At 40.1% G+C, this 26,596-nt stretch overlaps 1 protein-coding gene across 1 annotated transcript in view; it reads left to right on the forward strand.

Moving 5' to 3' along the window:
• chrna8 (cholinergic receptor, nicotinic, alpha 8) overlaps positions 1–26,596 on the forward strand; it is a 52,989-nt gene that overhangs the window by 11,053 nt on the left and 15,340 nt on the right. Inside the window, exons 2-6 of the mRNA XM_084368312.1 lie at positions 2,311–2,450; positions 11,834–11,878; positions 15,798–15,907; positions 24,357–24,436; positions 25,258–25,425. Of these exons, the coding sequence (XP_084224438.1) occupies positions 2,311–2,450; positions 11,834–11,878; positions 15,798–15,907; positions 24,357–24,436; positions 25,258–25,425 (543 nt within the window). The remainder of the gene's footprint in view (positions 1–2,310; positions 2,451–11,833; positions 11,879–15,797; positions 15,908–24,356; positions 24,437–25,257; positions 25,426–26,596) is intronic.

A 26,596-nucleotide genomic window follows, 5' to 3' on the forward strand; every position in this document is an offset into this window, starting at 1 on the left:
CATTATGGCTATAAACACATGTAAGGACATTTTAAGTGTTTATTAAAGTTGTTTTTTAACATTTTCGTTACATCTTGAGACTTAAAGCTGCAGTTTGGACCACTGCCTTCATAGCTTGGATTGAAATATTGCAAACAGCACAGGACAGTGTAGCATGCTGTCACAGACAGATTTGCAGTCAGCGCCATATTGGCAGGACATGATGTTGGTACCATCCAAAACTGTTAAATTACTGTTGGAAAATAAATCTGGGTTGTTATCAGGCAGCACTTGGGTTAGGGTTTGGTTGGCTGGAAAAGGTTAGGAAACAAAAAGTGGTCTCGCCCCAACCCGACCTCCTCTCTATGTGGACTTTGTCGCTCAATAATTTCACCTGACTTTCTCCTTTGCTGTCATTATTACTAAAGCCACTAGAGGGCTTCATCACTAGAATGTAAACATGTTTAACGGCTGCAACAACTGACACTGTTTTTCTTGTCTCTGTTCAGTCTCTAATTATGAGGTAAGCTACATGTAGAGGAGTTAAATTGACTTCACCAAAAAAGCAAACAAATTCATTAAAGTATTGTACAGAGCCATAGTTTTGTGTAACTTTTTTTCCTGTGCATGTAATTCAAGGAGCAAATAAAATAAATTATGTTTATTACCGTACAATTTTCTCCTTCCTTTTATGAGATAGACTCTCCTGAGACTCTCCTATATGCATGGTGGTTAAGGAGAACAATATTTTTTTGATCTCATCTGAATTATACCATGAATTACACACAGCATAATTTTGCAAGTCAAGAAAGTAATATTTTGTTGTAAATAAATAGTAAAATACCATTTAGTTTTGTGTAAAACCACCCAGTGAACTACACCATCTTGCATTATATATGTCACCAACACCAACACGGCCGTCACCTCGGGATAGAAAAAGTATTAAAAAAAGATTAAAATCGCAACCAAGTCCATGTCTGGGCATGTTGACAGCTGCTGTTACAGGAAAGGAGAGTTAGTCAGTTTTGTGAGCTAGCTTACTGTATATTAGGGATGCAACAACATTCAATATTTTATCGAACCGTTCAATACACCCTGTTAGGTTCAATACACAAAGACAAACAATACAATACAATACAGTACAATACAATACTACAATAATGTTTGCTGTTTAACTTGATTGGATACTGCATATGTTTTTTATGGAAGGCAATTAAGATAAGTTTTAAATTTTTATAATAAGGTTTGTGGTTTGACTATATCTTCTTTTAATTATTTTTACATGCAATATTGCCTCTGCTAGTGTGAGTAGTTTTATATTAAGATATCGAAACCGTACCGTTACCGTGGCCCAAAAACTGTGATGCATACCGAACTGTGGGAAAACTCTACCGTTGCATCCCTACTGTAGAAACAGGACCGGCTTACGAGGTTTTGGTTATGGGTTTCGGGGAGCGTTAAACAAAACCACATCACTTATGTGACTGGTGGGTGTTTAGTCTTTCTAATGACATATTTTCACTTATACTTCATTAGTTTTGTGACAAACTACAACTTTCTCGAGTAGAAAAACTATTGACAAACATCATACAGTATATGTAATTCATGGCACAATTCAGACAGGATGAAAACATTATTTTTCTACTCCATGATTTTCTCTGAAATAATGCTCCATGCTGGTCCACTGGAAGGGGAGGAAATTGGCCTCGCTACGCTAACACCTACCTTCATGACTCACTGGGTTTTCCTTTGCATCAGGGACTGAGCTATAATATCCATTTCTGTTAAAGATGGATGCCTCAGTGTTCAATAACCCTCTTGATGAGGCCCTAATGAACACAGGAGAGACAGAATGAAGGCACAGTCAACGCAATTATAAGTTCACTGAGTTAATGATGTGCTCATTACGTCCAGTATATTGTGACTTAATCAGGATTCCTTGAGGGATTTGGTGCGGTGTGAACAATGTTGGAAATAATTGCAATAATAACTTTGATTAGATTACAGACATTAATATGAGTGGGAGAATACTCTGAGAATGTTTTATTAAAGTAGTGGGTTGAGATGAGTCTTTGGAAGATGTAAAGAGTAAAATTTTAAAATGTCACCTTCTGCGTTATCTTCCTTTCTCACCTGTTCCTTCCTCTTCCCTTTTACTCCTCGAACTCTACTATCTATTATTATTTCACTTTTTCTCTGCTCTCTTACACCCCAAATGACTTCTATTCTCATTTTCCTCTCTTTCATCCCTCACTTTGTCTCACTGATGCTTTTCCTCTCCCTCTGTCCTTCCTTATTTGCTCAATTTCCTCGTCCACCCTCTTCCTCCAGGCTGTCATGGCGGTGTGTACCAGAGGAAGCTGTACCGCGACCTCATGGTAAACTACAATCGGCTGGAAAGACCCGTCCAAAACGACTCTGCACCCATCGTGGTGGAACTCGGCCTCACGCTGCTACAAATCATCGACGTGGTGAGTGCGCGAGCTTGTTTGTGTCTTGGCAGTGTACGGTGTAGAGTCTGTTTGAAGGTAGAGAGAAAATGTGAGTGTGTTGTGAAATGTGTTTTGGAAATCAACACAGAGCGCGAGAGAGAAAGTTATGCTGAATGCTCTTCGTCAAACTTTTTGCACTTGGGACTTTTTCCAGGGTTTTTTGTTTTGTTTATGTTTAAGGTATTCCATCTGCTTTATCGACAGTGACTGTGGTGCATACTAATTCACACAGTTGCACTTTATCTTCCTCTGAAAACTGTTATTCCAACCAGTGGAGCCCAGCCCCCAACCCAGTGAGAATATTCACCTTTGAAAGAGCAAAGTTCTTTGTTTCACCCCCTCGATCCTTTTTCATTTGGTGGCACTACAGGCCTTTCTTTCCGTTCTTTCATCCAACAAGAAATTTCAGTCTCAGTGTTGAGATATGCTCCGTCACATATTTTCCCCTCTCCTTCTTAGCTGCTCCTCACTCTCCCTCCCCCTTGGACATTTTTTTTCCATTCTGATCACAACTACGGTTATTACGTGTCATCTTTAAAGTAATAGTTTAACATCTTGGGAAATGTGCTTATTTGCTTTCCTGCTGACAGTTAGATGAGAGCCTAAATACCACTTTCACATCAGCATTGTTTTTCTCAATTGCTAGCTACAGTAAATGCCGTCTTGTTTTTTCTCAATAGACGTGATGTTGAGTTGTCCCTGGAGCAACTCTCCTCACACACAATTTCAATGAAAGTCACACACAACGATACAAACATCTAAGCCCTGGATCCAATTCAAGCCGTCGAAAGTCAACATGATCTCAGTCCCAACTCCTCAAATACGACAGCTTGGTCAGTGGCCTTAAACTACAAACTATGACTCTCTCCAAGGGCTCTGGGGTCAAGTTAGGCACAAAACTACTTGCAAAGTTCAGTTAGATTTTCAAAATAAAGCTTGCTGACACACAGTCACGTTGTCAAATGGTTGCAGTTTGGTTAGGTTTAGGCACAAAAAGTACTTAGTTAGGTTTCTGTAAACATCCTGCTTTGTGTTATAATAACATTCAATCAGGTGACTTAGGTAACTCAAGTTACATGACTGATGCAAGTTGAATTACTTGTGCAACATTACTTAAAAACAAATCACTGTTGTCACTCGGTCACACATGGTTTGTGAACCCTGGTCCTTTAGGGGAAGTCCTGTGTATGACCCACCCAACCACCACCTGACTTGGACTTTCAAGGCGAGAGGGAAGCTTCCAAAAGTGACGCTATCGGGGTAACTAGCGTCAGACTTATAAGCGTAGGGCTTCTGACCGGGTTGCTGTAATAGTGAGAAGTGAGAAAGGCAACATGACTGTTAGTAACAAACTGCAAGGATTCATCTAGAAATAGTTTACAGAAATAATTGTAATACTTTGTAAAATCACACCACTGACTAAGCAGGTAAACCTTCAAGAGATATTCAAAACACCAGTCTTGACAGAGATCGTTTTTGTAGTAAACCCCCATTTTCAAAAATACCTGTATACGTGACAGGGCCTAAATGAGCACATGGTGCAGCCAGTGATAGGCTATATTTGTGTGGAGTGTTTTTCACAAAAAGTCCAATAAATCTGGATCTCTGTGGCACATATGTACCATTCACATGCTGCTCTCATGCCTGGTGGCGCCAGTTTCATTGATTACAGTGGAAGTGTTGTGTTGCAGCAGCTGCTCTGTGAATGCGCTGCCATACGTTAAGTGTTAAATGTAGCCAGCCTGTTAGACTCCGAGAAGTCACCCAGCCAAGAAATAATAGAGCCCGTAAAACCACAACATGGCATTTTTACACTTTGTTGTTGTACATGTTAAAATGAGAATTAGTGAGCGAGAAGAAACTAGTCCTTTAAACACTTTCTGTACACTCACAAAACTAAACACAACCGGCTATCACAGTTTTTTTTTGCTTTTTATTTTCATGTATGCCTATAACATCTGAAGTGGTTTGTTAAGGGAAAAGCGTGGTTCAAAAGATCAGTTTTTATGTGTGTCCTGTTTTAGAGCCACAAACACACACACAGAAACACACAGAAACACACAGAGACCCCATTTAGCTCAATGGGGCCACAATCCTCCCTTCACTCTTTTTCACGTCAAACTTCTAGCTCCTAAATTGACGCTTCTGTGGTTTGGGCAGATTTTCTGTCACATCTCATTTGATGTATTATTCTTTGTGCTTCATCGTGTGTTTCCTCCTGCTCCCTAACGCATGCACCTTTCCTCTCTCAACCCACACATAACCCCGCTGCCTGTTCGCCCCACCACACAGCCGAAGCACTCATCCAAAAAACCCAAGCCGACACCCCGTCACATCCCTGAGCCAGCCCTGTCACAAGACGTGCATGCAGTCTTCTCATGATAACTACATGTTGGTAAGAGCTGTACGCTCTTATGTGTCTTATTCTATTATTAATATAGGCAACTTTTCTACAGCACATATGAAAAAACATTTGAATGTATTCTGAGAGCTTGCAAACAGCAGACTGGAGACGGTCGAGAGGCGAAGCAATCCCCTGAGAGAACATATGGTGCTTTGAACACAACGCGACGAGATGATTTAGTTACTTTTCTGAAGGATGTTTCAATATAATAATAATTTGGTGTTGATTGAAAATGTGCTTTGATTATCGTAGTAGTTTCATTTGTTGAAAAGTTATTGCATGTTTTCATATATATGTGTGTGTGTGTGTGTGTGTGTGTGTGTGTGTGTGTGTGTGTGTGTGTGTGTGTGGTTGTTAACCACATTGTTAGTTTACTCAATACATTATGGATAAGCTGGCAAGATCGTGTAAATTAATGCTTACTGGGCAGTTGTAAATAATGTAAAGCAGGTTGTGTGTGTGTGTGTGTGTGTGTGTATGTGTGTGTAATGTGGCCTTTGATTCGTCCATCTGCTCCTGGGCAACTGTCTAACCAGGAAACTGGGGCAGGTCGATGTCCACAAACTGGGTTCATCACCATGAATAATAACAGATACGCAGACAGACGGGCAGACGTGGACAGGACTGGTCACCATCCACTATGTAAAGGGACACCATGTTCCTTATGTTGCTTACAAAGAAACCAATACATTTCAGTACTTAGATACTGTACTTAAGTACAGATTTGAGATATGTGTGCTGTACTTTAGTATTTATATTTCATGATACTTAATGTAACTACTCCTTTATAATTCAGAGGGGAAAATTGCAATTTTTGCTCCATTTATTTCACACCAACTACCAACTATGCGATTAGTGGATGACCCTCTGGACCTCCTGCTCATCAGCCACCTAATTACTTATACACTGTAATACTTTCACTAAATCTGAGGTAGTATTGATGCTTTTACTTAAAGCAATAGTTCTATATTTTATGAAAATTTTCTCTCACACGGAAAGGATTAAAGGAGAACAAGTATAAGAAAATGAAAATGTAGTCATTTTCTACTCACCCCCATGCTGATGGAAGGTTGGATGCAGCTTCATAGTCCACAAAACATTTCTTCACAGGAGCTTCTCAGCAAAACAGCGTTGCAGCATTCTCCCAAACAACTAAAGTAGATGGGGACTTGTTTTAAAATGCAAAAAATTAACTGAAAAAAAAACATAAAACGGCTCCACACAGCGTATGTCCTGTGGGATCAAAGTCTAAGTTGAATTAATTTGAAAAGATGTCATTTAAACCCTCTTTTAAAGCTTAAATCTTCACTGTAGCTCTATGCTAGAAGAATTAGCGTGCACCTGATGTGGGTGGATGAGCAACAAGGGTGTAACTATTGTCTTTTAAAATTAATTTGGGATCTGAGCTTCGGGAGACCTGGATTACAACAGACAAGCTGTATTTTATGGTTTCTCCATCTATTCCAGTTGTTTAGGAGAATGCTGCAATGCTGATTTGCTCCGAAGCTCCAGAAATGTTTTGTGGACTATAACTTTCCATCTGCATGGGGGTGAGTAGATAATGGGTGAGTTTCTTGCCAGTCAGTTCATTATATTTTTTGAAATTATAATAAAACATTTGTTCAATCAATCAAAAAAAAAAAAAACTTTCCGTTTTGAAGGATTATTTCCAGTAACTTCCTGGACGCTAATTTAATGGCAATTGCTCAGAGCCATGAAATAGTTCTGCTAATTTTAAATTGAACTTTTTATGAATTTAACAAATGAGATATAATGTGTTAATTAATGAGCTTCAGAAGTGCTTGTGGGTGGATTCCTTTACCTTTGGACAGACCAAGGCTGGCTCTTTCCCTGTTTCCAGTCGTCATGCTCTGTTAAATTATCCAGCAGCTGGGCCTATTTCATAGATAATGGACAAATACAAGAGTGACGTCAATCTTATCTCAAGCCTGATTCAGAAAGGACTGTTACACTGCAGGTGAGTTGGGAATGACATTTATGAAATTTCCGGATTTGGTCTGTGGACATGGACCTTCCATAGGACCACCTGTAGCTGACATTACAACAGCATATTTGATGAGCTCACAGTGTCTTGCTTGAACTTGTTTTCCCATTATCCTACGGGCTTCCAATCAGGCCTTCAGTACATATGAGTGTTACCATGTTTCTATTGTATAAGCAAAATAATTGTATTTCACACTAGGCTAAAAAATGTATCTATGTAATAGCACAGTGAGACACCTACTTTGTAAGCCTATCCTCTCGTCGCTGTCTTTTTATATATGATTCTCCTCTCTGCCTTTAGTTCAGTCATGCTGCTCTTTTGCACGCCCCCCTCACCTCCCCGCCACAGCCCAGTCTTTGCACATTCAGCAGCTTCGTCATTTCATCAGCCTGTCGGTCTCAGTGTCTGGGTTTCATCTTGGTGATGCTCGGGGCAGATGTCCCTTGATTACAAAACTCTCCCTCTAGGGTCTCAGCGCCAAGTACTTTCTAACAAGACTATCACATATCATCTGCTGTAATTATCATTATTTTTACTTCATCCACTTGTCTCTCCTGATTGAAACGAGGCTTAACTCACCACTAGAAAAGCGAATTTCCCAAAATGTTGGCTCTAAAGATCTTAAAACTTCCTGCACCACTTCCAAGGTTATATTTTGTGCATTAAGAGTCGATATAAAAAGAGAGAAGAAATAAAAGATACAGTCAACCTAAGTTTCTGTTGGCATGGTAATTATAATGTAACTTTCATAAGTGCTCCTGGTCAAGATCCACTTGGTCAGAAACATTCTTCTTAATAAATTCTTCTGCTCGCGTTCCCATTTGATTCTATCAACCCTGACACAGAAAGTTTATTCAGATTATATTTGAAAGACACTTCTCGTTGTGCCCCTGCTAAAGCAGGCTGTGTTGCATCCTTTGTGCACACACTACGTTGTGGTGGAGCAGAAATCTCACCGTATCTGTTGAACCATTCAAACACAAGGGCATCTGGTTCATCTGTCATCTCAAAATGTCCCTTTAAAGATCTATTTTTTCAGGAAACTGATGAAAATCCGAAGTGAAGCCAAGCGCAGGAAACACAATAGAGGATTTTGAGATACGCTTCATGATTTCTTTTCTTCACTGTTTGTTGATTCAGTATCTTTGAAACAGTGATCCCCTGATCTGGATCGAATGAAATGATGTAGAAAGTTATCCTGTCGTTCCCCACCGGGGATAAACCTGGATAAATCCCACAGATGAAAAACCACCTCTGGAACAATATACAAGGAGATTTACGGTAGAAGACCAATTCACATACTATATATATATAGATATATATATTTGTGTCCTTGACAATATGATGTCGGATGACTTGCAATAAAACACAGTTAAGGAGCTTTCAGTCAATGCAAGTGCCCATCACTCCCTTGCCAGTCTGTCTGCAACCAATCTGAGCAGATTTATGAGGAGATTAGTGTTTATGGTGGGTGTGACGGGGCTGATACTGCCCATAGCAGCTGAGTGAAATTCCACAAAACACCACAAAAGAGAGGTCAGGCAAATAATAGAGCGAAAACACAGCAACCTCAAAGCCAAAGCCAAATCTCCACAATTGTGAGCTTGATCACAAACACTCACACTGAAAGGACAGAGAAATGCTGCTTTGTGAGGAACACAATGGGTGGCTGTTCTATTTCAGCAGCGGAGAAAGGAGGCTGTTTATATGAGGGACGGATCAGAAAGGACAGGTGGAGATAAGATTGGAGAGCGGAGGGAGTTAGGGAGAAGGTGAGGAGGCGGGGACGAGACAAAGGAGCTGCGATTGTGTGAGAATCGATTTTCACTACAAGGAGAAGTAAGAGCAGCGAGTTGCTTTGCTTGTCGTTCATGACAACAAGTTTAAGCACTTTTTGAAGTTTGTCATACAGTTGTTAGAGTCACAACTTATATAAAATACGTTCCTTGAAATGTACCTGCGGGTCTTGTGTGTAGGATTTAGTGGCATCTGTTGCATCACTGTCAATGTCAGAAAATCCTTTGTCAGAGGAGGATGGAGGGAAACCTGACAACTTTAAAGGTCATGAACACCCCAGCCATTAAAAGTTGATGAGTTAAGCTGATTTCAGCGATGGCGATCTGATATCAGGCTGGATTTCTCAGTCCTAAATCCGGCTTTTAATTATCTGGAGCAACAAGTCATTAAACTCACAAGTTGGTCCATCATTTGTTTATATAGTGCAAGCGAGCACACATCCTGCAGTTTCACGCTATTCCACTGGTAACGGCTAGCAGCAATAATATGCTGACAATGCAAATGAAACCATTTGGGACATTTAGAGGGGAAGTCACTCTGCGGTGGAACAGATAACAGCTCACTGATATCTGCTTAGGAACTAATGTTTTAATGTTAAGTAATGTTTTTATTGTTATCAGCTTATCCTGTGTAAAAATCATAATCTGTAACTAGTAACTGCTGCTGTCAAATAAAGGTAATGGGTATAAAAGTAGTACAACAGAAGTAGAAAAGTAGCATAAAATGGAAATAAAGTACAAAAAACTCAAAATAACATAATTTTACAGGACTTGAGTAAATGTACTAAGTTACTTTCTATCTCTGGAGCTCACGGATACACACAAAGTTCACAGAATACCTTTAACTGGATCAACTGGATCAGGCCTTTCACAACCCTGATTTCAAAAAAGCTGGGACGCTGTGTAAAACAGAAATGAAACAGAATGTAATTGAAAACTGTACAAAGACAATATATATTAATGTGTCACTTCGTCAAATTCAAGTGGGAAACAGGTTCACTGGTTACAGGTGAGAGCATCATGAAAGGTGCAGGTGTTCAGCACTAAGGACTGGACGAGGTTCTTTGTGAAGCACATGATTGTACAGAGGGTGTAACTGCTGGGGCTCGGGAACACTTCATAAAGCTGTTGTCTGTAAACACAGTGTGTTTGCTAATGACTGCATTCTGTTTTCATTAACGCACAGCCTCCCGGCCTCTTTTTCGGAATCTGGTTTGTAGGTTCATCATGTTTAATGACCACTACTTTCTTCAGAGGCACAGACAGAGCAGCGCTCCTCTTACTACACTTTGATGAACAGGGCTAATCAAATGTGGTACATGGTACTGAGACATCACCCAGATCTTTTAGTCTTTGACAGATACAGGTTTGGTTGAATAACTATCACAATCGAAACACTAAAGAATTAAACACCAAGGTAATCAAATCAAGTCCACGCTTTTACAAATATGAAATGATCCACATTTACACAGATTTATCGGACTGATAGTAAGATGGCTATTGAGTTTTCACTTTTGCATTGAAGTTTATTTGCAAGCATATGAAGAAGATGGACTGAAAGCACACGCACATCTCAACATAATGCAATGCAGTCCAACAGAACCAGGAAACCTCTGTAGAATAATTCAATAACAACTGAACATTATAAATGCAGGGAAGGAAGGATTGAGTTAGTGCAGGTATGTTGAGTTAGTATTGAAAAAGGTGCACCTAATAAACTGTCAGACGGGTTTCCGGTCTCTGATCATGCAGCCTTTTGTTGTTGTTTGTTTCTGTTATAAATCACTTTTATGGACATTAACAAAAAACTCTGCATGTGTGGTTTTAAAACTGAGGTAGCTGTGTAAAAATAAGATCATCAGACTATAATCCCTCACTCTGTTCAGGCGCGATACGGTTTTGCTCAAGAGAGGCTTATGCACTACAATCTCATTAAATGCTGAAAGCAGTGTACACTGTGATAACTTCAGGAACACCTTTTCTCTTCAAAAACCTTTCAAAAGACAACACAGGCAATTATGTTAAGTTTTATCCCATTAACTACAAATCGCGCATACTGCTAAGCATTTTGAAAAAGCACCGATGGGGACTGTGAAACCAGCAACTCAGTTAAGGTCAAATCTAAACACTCCTCTGTGAACAAGTTTCATTTTTCAGCTTCCACTTCTAAAAATGTGCCTTGGAGAGGCAGGAGGAAACAAGTGAGAACAGTATGGAGCTGTGCGATAAGAAAGAAAGCTATACAGTGGATTACGTCTGCTGGGATGAGAAATAGAGAGGAATTAAAGTGAGCAAATTGATTTCATGATTTCAAAACATTAAAGGAAAACTTTTCAAAGGGTTGAACCAGCGGCACAGTTTCAGTCATGGGTGGAAGATAAAGTGATAAATCTCATAAATGATTCTGTGGAAGTATAACATCTGTGAATAAACAGAGGACAGAAGACGCTGCTGTGACCGGCTAACACTGTCAAGCAGTTTACGCCTTCTTCAGGAGTGGGAGGGAGGTAATAAGTGAGCCACACAGCGTACCAGTGTGGAACAAGGAGAAAAACTTGTCGCCGTCATGTAAGATTCTGCAAAACAGAAGTCCTCTAGTCTCTATTTATGACCTTATCTTTTTCTCTCCGCTGTGCCGTGAATTATCTCAGCGTCTGTTTGTTCTGCTTTCCTCTCTGTCAATCAAGATTCATCTCACTCTTTCCCTATTTTCTCCCTCTGACTATCTGACCATGAACTGACCCTTACAAAACGAAACTGAAGAGCTGCATAGTTTCTACGCAGGGTCGATGTCTATTCCCTGCTCAAATAGCTGTTTCAGTTATTTTTCATTCGATTCCTTATTACCTATGATTTCATCCTTGCTTAAAATGGCAAAACACAACTTGCATTACAAGAATCCCATACAAGAGGGGGAAAAGCTGTAGTGCATCATTGTCATTCGGTGAGCACGCCGGCTCTGAGTCATCAGGGTTGCGGTTTGACTTCATTGCTGATCCGTCTCATAATCTCATCTCATGTTTACCAGACATGCGGCGTTTATTTTTTTATTTCCTCGCACCCTGCGGAATAATTTCATTCACTATCTGTCTACAGTCGCATCTACTCGCTGCTGATTGCTCTCTCTCTCTCTCTCTCTCTTCCTGTTCCCCTCCAGGATGAAAAGAACCAAGTGTTGATCACAAACGCCTGGCTGCAGCTGGTATGTCTCCTCTCCAAGCACATTTTGTGTGATCACTGCATAATTGTCATTAAGTATATTTTTGGAAAGTGCGCGTGTTGTTCGTGTCCTATGGGCTCACATCTTCGGAGCCACAAAGTATGATGTGAGCTGCAACCAGAAACCTTTTGCGTTGAACAGAAACAGCTTCTGTGACCAAAGAAATAAGTGTTTACATTTCAGTGACTGTTCTGGGCCTCATGTGACAGCAGGGAATATAAGCTTCAAGTTTATGCTCAACAGTGTCAAATGGCTTCAATAGATTAAAAGGCAGTCACATTAGGTTGTGTCAAAAATATAGGGATATAATATGTTTTGTCAGCATTAGGGTACGTAACAGGAGGATGAGGATAAAAATATCTTATTAAGCCAGCAACTCATGTTCTCAAAGACACTATCTCAAGACAATTCTCAGCCTAACTAGAGGCTGCACTGGATTTCTTATACGCATCTTTATGCCTGTAAGCTTTCCATTCTAGCCCAATGATTACGGCGCATATTAACAACTTGAAAGTGATTGGCTGGTTTTGGTGGAGTTGTACATTTTGTGGACAGACGGACAAAGTTGTCACAATGTTAGCCTCAGCTCTGAAAGCATCAAGGACTTAAATGGAGATGAATGGCGTTATTTTCTTTACATTATCTCTAAATCCACACTTTAAAGGTCCTATATTATGCTAGTTCTCAGGTTCATACTCTTATTTTATGTCTTTTTCTCATACTGTCCATTACTCTTGCTTTTAAGAAAAGCCCAGTCTGCTCTGATAGGTCAGCTCTGTTAGGCCTGAGCAGGCACCACCCACAGGCATCAGCTGTGCTGTGTTGTTTTTGCAACCACTGTCACACTAAGCCCAAGGCTGAGGGTGGTGACTGTATGGTTGTGACATCACATTCTCAGTGAAGTGCTGATGGCTCGTTTAAAGGCAGAGTTTCTGAAAACGAGCATTTTGATACTTCCACAGTATTTACAGTGTAAAGTACCTACACCTTCGTTATATAGGACATGTAAATCTAACTTTCCACAATATGGGACCTTTAATACAGTAAGCTGATGATATGCTAACTCTTGGACTTTGAAGTAACTCTCAGTTACAACTGTAGATACTAAGCTAATTAGCCAAACATGCTAATAATTAAAAATTATGTTAGAACAGATAAATACACTGTTTAATCCGACATACTTAAACTGCTGTAGTGTTTTTGGTTTGGAAAGGTAGAACATGCCAAATTCTTTAAATGCACAGTGCTAACTCTTAATCCACGCACACCGCTCGTATCCCATTATAGAAAGCTGAAACTAAGTCAGTGGTAGAGGGAATATGCATTACAATGCTCAGGAAACTGTTACATCGAGCCGGTCAGGTAGGTACAACAGCCTCATTATCACCAAAGCCTCAGTCAGAACAGCCCATTAAGGATTTCAGCATACACTCAGTCAGGTTGAGTTGGCTGCTGACTGGCTTACAAGGTATGAATGAATCAATTATTCAGGAAGCCACCTCTTTAATACTGGCATCCACTTTGGTGTAATGGCTTACGGGACTTTGCAGATGCAGCAGATTTTGAAGGAGACTTGAGAAGTAGGCTACATTAACTAGCTCACAGACAGTCAGACAGTGAACGGTCAGGTTCACCCCCACACTGCAGCACGGAGGATTTTAGGATTACAGGTTTATCAGGCAATGAATGTCCCACATCTGAATGGATTGAGAATAATGAGCTTGAGATTTCTAAGAACTGGGTGTTACCTCTGTGTACCCCTCTACAGCCAGCTCTTACGGGTGATGAAAGACGACCTTTTAATGGGTCAGTTCGCCCTAATTTCCAAAAAAATGTTTCTGTGGAACCGTGTTGCCATGAACCGATAATCCACACATCATAGTGTCAACGGTTTTCACTGGAATTGTTTTCTACCAAAAGAAAATATAACACCTGTTCACTGTGATCTCTGTTGATTATCCAGAGTAAACAGGATTGGAGCTTCACAGCAAAACAGCATTACAGCAATATCCTAAACATTCTCCTAGAAACTTGGATTACACCTGAGGAGCTGTTTTGGAGCCATTTTCTATTTTTCACGCTGTTTTTTTAACGTTTTGAATCAAGTCCCCATCTACAACAAGTGTTTAGGAGAATGCTGCAACACTGTCAGCATGGGAGTGAGCAGATAATGACAGAATTTACATTTGTTGGTGCATGTATCCTTTAAAACCAAAGACGGCCTAAATAAGAGTTATTATTATCATTTAAGAATTTACATGTTGTTACACGAAAAAATAGAAAAACCTATCACTATAACTATAAATAATGTATGCACATGATATATATGTATGTATGTACATATGTAAGCATATATAAGCATATTTGCATCCTACTCCCTAAAATGTATCATCCTCAGTGTTGCATTCACAGAATAATTTTCACACCCTCCTAATAAGAACCGAGTTGTCTCAAATTAGTGACGCTTTCTTAAATTTCTCTTATGTAACTCCAAAACCTATTCTTAGACAGCTGTTACCTTACGTTGCCTAGTGTCCTCCTCATCTGTTCCTGACAGACTACAAAGTTACCGAGCTGTAATTTGTTCTGTTGGCTGTTAGTTGTGCTTTCCCAGCCAGCGAACATGAAAAGAAGACTTTCAAGCACCAAACCGCCAAGGCCCACAGATGACAAGTGTAGTGATTAAGTCATTAGCTGCGTGAGTGGAGACATATGTCAGCAGGCCCTCTTTAGATGGATGGCATCTCTTAGTGGTGATGGTGTAAAAGACACTTTTATGCACACTAACCCAACCCCAAAGGATGATTGTAGGTTGCAGTCATTATTTAGACTGACAGAGGTACAAATGCACAAGTAGATTTGTCTGTGCGCAGACACATACATCAGTTCTAAGAGCACATCCATGCAAACACAATACACATTGCATACTTTTTATGTGCACATATACACACACAGACACACACACATACATATATATAGGCACAAACAGATGTGCCCGGTGTACTGTGGCCACATTAGTAACGGGACTGTGTTTGCTCCATAGAGAATGTGCCCTGCAGCTACAACATCTGAGTGCCTACATCTATATGTGACTTCTATATACTGTATATATATCTGTATACTACACACACACACACACACATTGAAAAACACAACAGTAACAAACAAATCAATGTGCTTACATGCCACCTATTTGAATGACCATCCCACAGATCTCACGTCTTCCAGCTACTTATTGTAAGTCGTGAAAAGAGGCACAGAGGCAGCACACAGCACACACACAGGCTCTCAGTTCTTTGAAACGCTTTGATGCCCTTTGCTGAATATGGACCAGTTCAAATGGGAGAGCAGGAGTCAGTGCCAACAACTGTTGCCTTGGCAAGGCTTCACTGCCAGGCTCCATTATCAGAGCTAGAGACAAAGCGTAAGAGACAACAGTAAAGACGCAATGTTTGACTCTTAATGGTTTGAGGTCGATCAAAGAGAGTTCTGACGCAGTTTGGTTTGCATTGCTGCTGTGTAACATATTGTTATGTTATATATTTTAGGAAAGATGCTATGACGCACAGAGGATACATGTATTTTTGTGGCATTGTACCAACACCATTGAAGCTGTGAAATGCCTGAAGCTGTCAGAGCTGTAAACATATGCTGTCCCTGCCACACACGATATAATCAACAACAAAAGTATCAAAGTGGCTCGCCTGGCTGAGATACAAACCAAAAACCGATTAGTGTAAAGAGCCTTAAATGTGGCATTCATCCCATTTTAGTTAAACCTCAGTCGTTTGTCCTCAACTGTTCTGCCATTTGCACACTTGTTTTGTCCTCGTTTATATGTCTTCCCTCATCTATTGCATTTTATATCAACTCCTTTCACTCTCGTTGCTGTTTGTTTCAGTATTGGACAGACATTTACCTGTCATGGAACCCAGAGAGCTACCCCGGGGTTCAGAACCTGCGCTTCCCTTCCAACCTGGTATGGGTACCAGATATCCTCCTCTACAACAGGTAGGGCATATCAACAATCCTTTGCTCTTTTCAGCAGCCAAGTCTCGTCTCATTTTATATCCTCTCTACTCCTCTCCCACTTAATACTAATCGATGCGTTCTTTCACCAGTTACTTGTCGGTTGACTTTAAGATATATCATTAATTACATCTAGTTTTTCACTTTTCAACAGGGCCTTACACATCCTGAGATTATCAGTTGTGGTAGTGATAGTCTTTTTTCTCTTCAGTCCTCAGGCAAATAACCTGTCGACAGGCAGGAGCAATAAAAACACATTAAGGTCAAGGAATAAACCATTTACAGCAATTGGTTATGCAGTTAGATCTGGCAAAAAAGAGGCTGTCCACTTTGGGTTAGCTCACAAAGAATCCAAGAGACAACAAGGATTCTGCTGGAAGAAATAATGCAGCCCTACCAAACATAAATTAATGTCAAATCTTAAAAGCTAGGGTTGGTAAGATACTGTAGAAGCATATATCCTGTCAACATTCATTAAATCAAATTCTCTGACAAATAATATCTGTGGCAGTTCCATTACATTTGGCCCAGATGAAAAGATTTGACAAGCTAACTGTCTGTCTGCATGCTAACGTACTAGCTAATCAGCAGTGGGTTTTAATAAAATAGCCATGTTCATTGTCTACATTCATTATTATAGTGTTAAGTGTTTTCTTACATGTGAGTGAGACATGATACAGTTGGATATGGTTAGCGATGACAACCACGCGATATGATGCAATGATGCGCCCTCAGTACACAGCCTCTGAGCAGGTCGTTTGGCTAGCTAGCTAACTCAGTAGCACAAAGCACACAACCCCTGAGCCAAAGAACAGAGCTGCAGTGGCAGCAACAGCCTCCTTTAGCGGCTAACTCTGTTAGCAAAAATCACATATCTACAGCAGTAAGAGTAACTGTCACATCGGGCAGCCTTTTTGACTGAAGTACATTTTGCTTGTGTTTGTATCATTGTTGCCTTTAAGTGAAATGTTGTTTATTTAAGTGAGTTGTTTATTTATCCATTTATTAGACTTAAAATGCTAAGAGAGCTTGTGGATCGTAGGGAAAGTAGTGAACTAGCCGCTTACCCAGGAGGAGTGGCTCTGTAGGAAGGCATGATGGGATGGGGTGGGTTTTTTGTGGTTGGGTACTTTCAAATATAGTTTACTCTTCTGGTTTTCTGATGGCACATAAATGAAGGCGTTAATGCCAATAAGCTACTGCAAGCACTACTTCCTGCTATGCTTTCTTAGTAATACAAAAACCTTGCAAGCTAGTTTAGAGAGTTATATAAGATATTTTATAAAGTCATGTCCGTATTGGTATATTAATTTTAATGTAGTGTTTAATCTCTATTCCACAGACTGTGAGAATCCCTCCACTTTTGTCCTGACAGAGTGATTTATTATCTCACCGTACTGCACTTAAAATCACAGAGAAGTTTTACTCTTATAAAATAAAATGGTTATTTAATAAAGTACATTGACATAAAAGAAGGAATGATGAAAGGAAGCTATAATGATGAGACCTCACTTTTGCGTATATCAGTGCCTACTGGCCACTGCCATGAGCAGCACAGTGGTTAATTCGACATTGCTCTGGCTGTTTCATTCCATTTTGCATACTCTCTTCATTTTATCTATTTTTTCTTTTTTTTCCCCCTCTCTTAATACCAATTTGTTTTCTGTAATGCATGGACAGATATTCAAGATTGTCTGGGCTTTGTTTACCCAAAAACACAGTGGGAGAAAATATTCCCCAGATGAAATTTCACTCTTGGTTACAGCCTTGATTAATGAGATGATTGAGCAGATTCCCGCTGGGAGGACATAAACCATAAATCCCAAGGGGCTTTGCATCTGTTGCCTGCAATGGGCAGTGGGAATTAGACTACTTATAACATGGTGCTTAGTGGTTGGGAATGTCAACAGATACACTACTGTGAAACACAAATAGTACGCCCAACTAGAGAAGAAAAGACAGAATTTAATCTCATATATTACATTTGTGTAGTGTTCCTTTATTCATCATCATACTGTAACATATAAAACTCTCATATCAAACTCCACAGGTCTTATTGGAAACAGTCATCTGGCTGACTTCATTTCTTTTCATAGCTTTGCCAAAGAATGGGACTTTCATGGTTCCAAAGAAAGAATCTCTCCTGTGAGCAGCTCATTGGTTTCTTTTATTCATAGGTCAGTCTAACTGAGCCTCTTTTCTATTCAACCTGTGCAGCCATTTTGGCTTTTTTTGCTTCTTGGATGGAGATGAGGCTCTTGTGGCTGCACAAAGAAATTAGGTTGCTATGTGTTTCTGAGATTGATATTCACAATGTGGTCTAGACCTGCTCGGTTTTGGAGAATGGTCCTTGGAATCAATACAGACTTGATAATTTTCCAGTGTCCATTGTGTTTCATGCTTTTGTGAACATTAGATGAATACGTGTGGCACCAATTTGGTCCCCAAACACAAGCCAGTTTTAGCCATAAATTGCTGACAGCTGCCTTCACGGTAAACATCCCGAACATTTACCATCTTGTTTAACAGCTGTGACATACTGAAAAATATACAGCCCATGTACCTGTATGTGGTGCATACAGTGCAATCATATGATTTCATCTAGCACATGCAAATGGTAACAGGTCTTCAAAAGGACAAAAGGAGGGAGGGACTGGCGAAATTGGAAATAAAAAATATGTTTACGTACCTCTCACAGAAATTCTGTGTTTGGTCTTGAAGTTCTTTTGGCTCTTGAGGATTCCATTATTTATTTCCGGGCCTGCAACACCAAGATAAATTCATACGTTAGATAAAACGCTGTATGTGGAGAAAAAAAAAACAGATGCTCTAAGTCTGTTATCTGGTTATTGCTATAGGAAGCATTTTATACACTTCCCCAAGCAAACAAAGTGATGGAGGAGAATCCTTGCTTGAATGAGGAACCTCCCTTATACATACATAAATCATATTAATGTTTGAGGGAATACCACTTGAGGAAATAACAAAGCCGTGTTTGTCTGGTGAGTAAAACTGCTTTTTTATAGCGTTGCTGACTATAAAAGATACCATGGGGAGTTTGTGATTGTTGCCCATTATTTTACTGTCTCGCTCCAAGAGAGGGCATTTAACAGGGGACTAAGATGCTTTTAATGCATCAGTCGTTCTCAGGCCACCTTAGAAGCACATGATCTTTTCCCTAACACATACACACACACACACACACACCAAACGCACTTAAAGAATCACACTTATAATGGGGGAAAGACAACGCGATACAAGGCAGAGGTGAGGTTGATTGATGGCGCTGGCTTTCCAGCTCTACCTTCAAGGTGATTGAGGATTCTTTTATGGCTCAAGCTGCATATGTGTGTGTGTGTGTGTGTGTGTATGCATGCATGAGACACGAAGAGGGAGAAGGGAGAGGTTTGGCTATCTAACAGGGATGATACAGAACATTAAGCAGCTTACGGTGGGGATCAGCGATCACTAACGATAACGACAATATAGTCCTGACAGCACCAGATTGAAAGTGACATTCGGTGTGCATACAGTGTAAATCAGGAGTAAAATCATTCATTTCTATTTTTATGCAGCAAGAAATGAGATTAAAATTTTGAGATTTTGAGATAAGATGAACTTTTACTGATCCCCATCTGGAAATTAGTTCATCGCAGTAACAATACTCCAGCAGGGACAATGACAGAAAGTGTAAGAAACATAAAAATTGCATATAAAGAAAAAAAAATCAACCACGAAACAATGACAAGTCAAGCAGAATGCAGAAATTGTGAGCTTTTAAATATGGCCAAGTTGTATTGTCCTTTGAGATTGGGCTTCATAAAAGCATTGACTCTTTTGATTTCACCCGAGGGATTACCAGGAAAACCTCTCTAAGAATCACCCTTTGAGAGATGTGATGTCATTTAAATATGGTGATAACGACTTTGAAAGCATTCATACCGTTGTATTTGGTTGCTCACAAGAAAAGTGACAGAAATTGTTGTGACAAGAATGGAAAAAGAGAATTTGAGTGAGAAGTCCAAACTCTAGGTCCTTTCTCACGTCTGCACAGCTCTACGCTCTACACAGTCACTCTAATCCTAATGCCAGAGACGCATGCTGCGGTGGGGGTTCAATGCTATTTGACCATCAGACAACCATCTGAATATGCAGGCACCTTAAAGCCAAGAGACAACAGACAATCACCACTCTCTGGATTTTGGCATATAATGAGACTTCAAACTCATGGATCTGTAAGTCAAACTCGGCTTCCTGGATTGTATTTCATGTCTCACCGGTACCTGAAGCAGCACATGCGGTGCTGTTTTTGATCTCAGGGTCTTGCTTTAAACAAAGTGCTTGTCAGATTGTCAGACACTATTTCAAACATGGAGTGCGTGGCTGCATTCAACATTTTTTGTAACTCTGAAACTGACAGTTTGACAAGCATAGCCACTTCATGCAGCAGTTTGGGCGGTGTGTGCGAAAGTCTTCATTCTTTGCACACCTACGTGCCTTACTTTTTGTGTACAACTCTCTGAGGAGAGACTTACTGAGAGAGCCATTGTCTGTGCTTATTCCCCTTTGTACGTGCATCTTGTTCTGCTCGAAGAGTAAAACCACGTGAACATGTTTGTTTCAAGCGTACCTTGTGCCTTAACCTTTGGTTCAGGCTACCTTGCCTGGGGTCCCCTCCATGAGCAAAGTCTGGGAGGGAACCTTGCAGTTAAAGCAAGTAAAGTTTACTGTAGAGGCCTGGTGCTCTGTCTATCATGAGGCAGGGGAAGTTGGTGTCCCTGGTGTGCTGACCTCTGTCTGCAAAAACTGTCTCTGGGAACACGAATTGTCTGCGCCCTGGTGGGAAAGAAGCTGCAGGTAGTGCAGGAGGTGGAGAGGTACCAAAGGTCACAAGCCTCTTGCTGAGTGCTTCAATGTTGGAGTTTTCTCCGAGAGAACAGGAGGGTTGACTCTTTGTGACTGGGGTTTTTGGAGAGGAAGGCTTTAACTGTTGTTTATGCTTAAGCAGCAAACAGCAGTACAAAGTACAGTATCTGATCTTGGAGCCTTTGGACGGGGTTCAGAAGAAGATGCTGCCTGGGGACTTATCACCAGGCTTTTTTTGATCATAGGGTGGTTCATACAACAACACCTTAGGCCAGAGATCAATGACTGACTTTGATGTTATTGCATTCACAGAGAATGTGCATAGTTATGCATTTTCATGTATCCGTGGGTTGCAGAGAGTCTGTTTCTTCAGGCCTCAGTAGGGTAGTCTCTCCAAGTTAGCCAAGGCTGTTTAGACATGGAGACTTTCTGACTGGTGGAGGATCTAAGAGTTAGACAGCTGTATGTTTTGTATGTCAGCACAGGAAGTCCTGATCCCATTCCAGATAAATAATATAGGAACCATTTGTGCCATCCCTGACATGATGACTTGAATATTTCACCATCTATAGACACTTGGGAAGCTGGGACGCCAAGGGACTTGGGACTGAGTTTTCTGCTTTCATTGTGTTTTCTATGTAAATAATGTAAGCCACCTCACTGCTGTGCTGCTTTCTTTACATGTGCAGATGGTTTCACTTGTGAATCTAGACAGCACAATGTTGTCTTTCTTTACCTTAGCAGCATGTCTCGATGGTGACGCTTTATCATATACTGCAACAGTGTTTTCACAGGCATGAAGAGTCATTCGAGCCAGTGGACATTGAAGCAATATGTTCTATTAGAGGAAGGGTTATTTTCAGAAAATGTTATTCCTCGATTGTTCCTAGGTTTAGCAGGTTATTTAGCAAGTAAATGGCAAGCCATTTTCTCAAATGTGTCTTTTGGTTTTTCAGTCAGTGGTTCACATCGAAGAAAAAAACAATTAAATTGTGAAGGAATCCCATCGGGGGCAAAAGGACTCTATTGGGATTCAACACCCTCATCATGCCCTTATCTTTTCCACATGACATATGACCTTTTGAAACATGTTCTACTCACCTACTGATCTGATTAAGATGTGATTCAAAGTATGCATCAAGAAGTCTCCTGTGACACGAATGTCTACCTGTCCTATATGTTTAGGTATGGTTTAATATATCCATATTTCGATAAGATTCAGTTTTTAACAATTTATTTCTTAACCGGATATTTACTGAATCTTATTTTAAAACACCCTCTTTCATTAAAACAATGTCCTGCATTAGTAGTTTGATAAATGTTAAATGTTGATGCTACCCGGATAATGTGCCTGTTAGGTAGATGTATTCCAAACACCATTACAAGGCTAAATGCTAATTTAGCCCATTTATTCTTGTAGTGGATAAGAGCGATTGCTGCTGTTCCGACGTATTCTCACAGCCTCTTAGTTTTTCCACCCTCCGCTAAGTAAAACAAGTGATTAGATTTAGATTATTGATGGAGCAGTTATAAATCTGCATTGGGTAAAGCCTTGTCTTTTTAAACGCCTCCTGGGCTCAGTCCCAGTGCACTTTGCTCAAATTTATGTTATACCTGTCCGACAAAAAGCCTTCAAGAGGAGTTTAGGCATGCTCCTCACTTTCTCCTGCTGCTTCCAGTCTCATACTGTAAGTGGCAGAAATGTACTTATGTAGAATAAAAGATGATGGTATGAGTCAGGCTGTTCTGTATGGCTTTGGACTGTATTGTTCACAATGAGGTGCATTCAGTGTTTCTCATTCAGTGTTTCTATGGTGTCACAGCATACTAAAAGAGATGAATGAATATTATAGTAGTTATGAATACATACATAAATTCTATGTTGCCATCAAATGAAGCTTTTTACTGTTTAATTACTCCTGTCAGGGAGATTATGTTTTTAGTCCCCTATGGTCTATTTGTTTGTTTTTGTCTGCCGTGCCAGCAGCACTGTAAAGCCTGATTTAAGGAAGGGTGCTAAATGCTTTTTATGTGTCACTTGACAGATGTTAGTGTTGCTCAACACTTTCCATTCATGTCACACATAACCCAGTGGCCAGACTAATGTTCGCAATGTACATTTCTGCAAAACTATGTTGAAACTTTACATTTTACATATTGCAACTTTTTGTATTTTCATGTTAAGTTCTGTGCTCATGCTCAGGTTAGGTTTGGGCACAGGTATTTGTAGCCAAAACATGATCTTTTGTTAACCCTAACCAGCTGGTTTTCCACTTCATTAGGGTTAGATAAAGATCATGCTTTGATGAAACAAGCTCAGCTGGAGGTGTCCTAAGGTCGTTAAAAACACCTGGCTTTGTTGCCACAAACACAGATGGAGATGTCCTGACTTCCCGTCACAAATATACGGCTTTTGGCACCATAAAAGGGCTGTCATGCTTACAAATGTTGAAACACTATCTTGAACCGGAGTCACTGGCTTGCCTACAACTGCACTAGCCTCCCCTCCTCAAGACATGAAAGTCAGGTCATAAACATGCAATGTCAATGTTAAGTGATACGTTTTTCTGAAATGTCAATACGATATGTAGCCTATGATCAGTCGTTTGCACGTTAACTAGCAACATTTGCTAATGAGCACTTACTGTAACACAAAGTACAGCTGAGGCTGATGAAATGTCACTATTGTTGCTGGTAAAGTTTTGAGCTGATGATGATACCAGAGGAAATGTTTGAGATCCATGAGCACGCCTCAGTTGAAATATTGTACAATTTATTTTTGCACAAAGCCCTAAAACCCCCCGACAGCATTTAGGACTGTCACTGTGTATTTTATTGCACATTCAGTTTAAAACATCTAACCTGACATTTTATGTTTTTATAACATTAAAAGCAGAGGGCTGTGTAGCCTTGGCGGGGGGATGTGTTCTGTGAGTGCTTTTTAGTTAACACTACTACACAATTGAATGCATTTCTTGGGGTCTTTTAGAAATCTGTCCACTCTTGTTAAGGATTTTTAATATTTTATGTTGCTGACAAGCTTCTCTTTACTTTGTATTGATCAAAACAGAGTCCCCAACATTTGCTGTTACAGTCTAAGCATGACTGTTCCCTGTCCTTGGGTCCTCTTTTACCCCCTGTAAGAAAATTGTTGTCACGTTCCTGGAATGATTTTTATTCTTGTGTGAAATATGTATTTTTCTGATTATATAGTCTAGTTTTTGAGCGTACCTAATCCCTGTCTGTTTGAAGGACGTCATGATGGCCGACAATCATGTTTGTTGAAGATGATCAGTAAAATTAAACACCGTCTGTCTGGATCGACACTAATCCCGCTGGTCTCTACCTCTCTGTCACCTTCACTCTCACTTTCTCTTTGTTGTCTGGGTTTCTCTTTGTACCTGACTTTACCTTCGTGCTCTGGACCAACTTCATAACCCCTGGTCCTTTTATTCACCTTCCTGGCTTTTTTCCTCTTCTAAAGATCAGTCCCCTTGTTTCGGGGGCTTCCCTCTTTAAATGCTCCATTGCTGTTCTCACATTATCCACTCTTTTCCCCTTGCAGTGCTGATGAGAGGTTTGATGCTACCTTCCATACAAATGTGCTAGTAAATGCTTCAGGATCCTGCCAGTACATCCCACCAGGTAAGACATTCACTGTGTTACAAATACGTCACTTATAACTTAAATTCAAATTTCATTTTGTCAACAAAGTCTTATTACTGCATAACCATTATGAATGGTTGTTCTGAAAGTATCCTCACCATCATTAGCATCTTGTCACAATAAAACTGTTGAGATCGTCATCATGGTCTTCAGAAAGATCATTAGCTCGATCATTGTCATCAACACCCAACTCGCTAACTAAAACTTCCACCTTAGTCATGGTTTTGGTGATTTGAAGGTATAAAGACAAGTAAATTTCAGGTTTCAATACTGTTTCCATTACATTACAATGTGGGATCTGCCACAGGTTGAAAACTATTGAAACAACAGTTGAATTTGACCTTTACATCTGAAAACTGTTACTTGTCAGCCAAGAGCTTCTTCCTAAAAATCACCAAAGCATGCTGATTACTACAGCCTGCTTTAATAATGGAAATTCTGTTCATTTACTTGTCATTATTATGACTCTGTACTCTTGTTTTCCTTAGAAATGACATATTTAGTGACTGAAAAATAAAAATAAATGATCATCATAATGTTACATTTAAGCAACATTAACTACAAGCAAAACTCAAACAAAACTCACGACATAACAATGTTATGTCTTGAAAACCTTGTATCTTGAATTAAACATGTATGTGATGCTGTGATCCTTCCCTCTCACTGAAGCAAAATGAATCAGGGAAATTACTGACATGAAATAAGACCTTCCACCTCAACATGTTTTTGTGTAGCATCAGATGGGCCATTAAAAACCTTGTTCAGTGCCAGAAGTAAGTCTCCCCAACACTTTTCTCCAGGCATCCTGAAGAGTACCTGCTACATTGATGTGCGGTGGTTCCCATTCGATGTGCAGAAGTGTGACCTGAAGTTTGGCTCCTGGACCCACAACGGCTGGCTGCTGGACCTCCAGATGATGGACGTGGACATCTCCACCTACATACCCAACGGGGAATGGGATCTTGTAGGTAAGAAGAACCAACAAACAAATACACATTCAGTGAGTAAAACAAAATATATGACATGACCCTCCTCCAGTTTCTGTCTGCTTATAAAAAAACATATTTTCTTACATTGCTTTTCTCAAAATGTGTCTGTTTTCTGACTGATTTACAACAAATGTGTTACATGCTAAGTGGGAAGAGCTTTGGGCAACAGGTATATCGCAGTAAATGCCACCGCAGTGTTGTCAATCACAGAATAATTTGATGATCATGTGGTACGGATGAATCAGAATTAGAATCTGGATCAACTTAATAACGGAGTGCAAAAATAAATACTGAGTTTGCACGGTGCCATGAGCGGGATAAAGACTCTTTGTGAGAGCTGAAGTGAAGATTGACTGAAAGCTCTCCCAATATTTGAGAGACATATTTGAGCAGCACACTGTGAATTCCTTCAGGGACTCTGACAGACTGAGACAGACAGACTTTCAATATTAGCTCGGCCCTTCATGTCATATTTCAGGGAGTTAGACAGCCAGTCGGCATTATACAGCTCTGACAGCAGGTGTTTTAGCGATGTCAACTTTCTTGTAAGATGCAATTCTCACTGACATTTTTCTGTCCATCAGTCATCGTTATAGAGCTACAGATAGCCTGGAGCGGTATCCACACAGTTTCCTCTGGCTGATGAATTCTTCAACACACCAAACTTGCATATTTATTTGTTTTAAAGATATTTGTTTTCAGGTTGATAAACCCCTTTACATAATTATTACCTGATAAGCCCTATCGATTCGAGACTTGTGTGGGAATTATGAGATGAAAGGTTAATTGGCTGCTATGGTTTAGAGGAAATTACTCTGTTGATATGCATCGCCCCGTATGATTGAGGTGGGCAGCTCTTTTTAGAGGGACTTTTGGTACAGATATCAAAAAGGGAGGCCCAAAATGTAAGATACACAGAGCCAGGCTAGTAACAGAACAAAAAGCGAGCTTCAATAACTAAACTGATGAACAACAACCAGAAAATCCGAAATACAAAAATGCAAATACAAAAGGCAGTCAACAAAAAGCTGGCAACAAAAGGCAACAAAAACAGAAAGAGGGGGCAGGAGCCAGTCTGAGAACTAAAGCAGTACAAAAAACAAACAAACACTAAACAACGTACAAACTAAAAAGTGCTGGGAGCAGAGGC

The sequence above is a fragment of the Pagrus pagrus genome (assembly GCF_965226575.1).
Source record: "Pagrus pagrus genome assembly, chromosome: 2".
NCBI lineage: Eukaryota > Metazoa > Chordata > Actinopteri > Spariformes > Sparidae > Pagrus > Pagrus pagrus.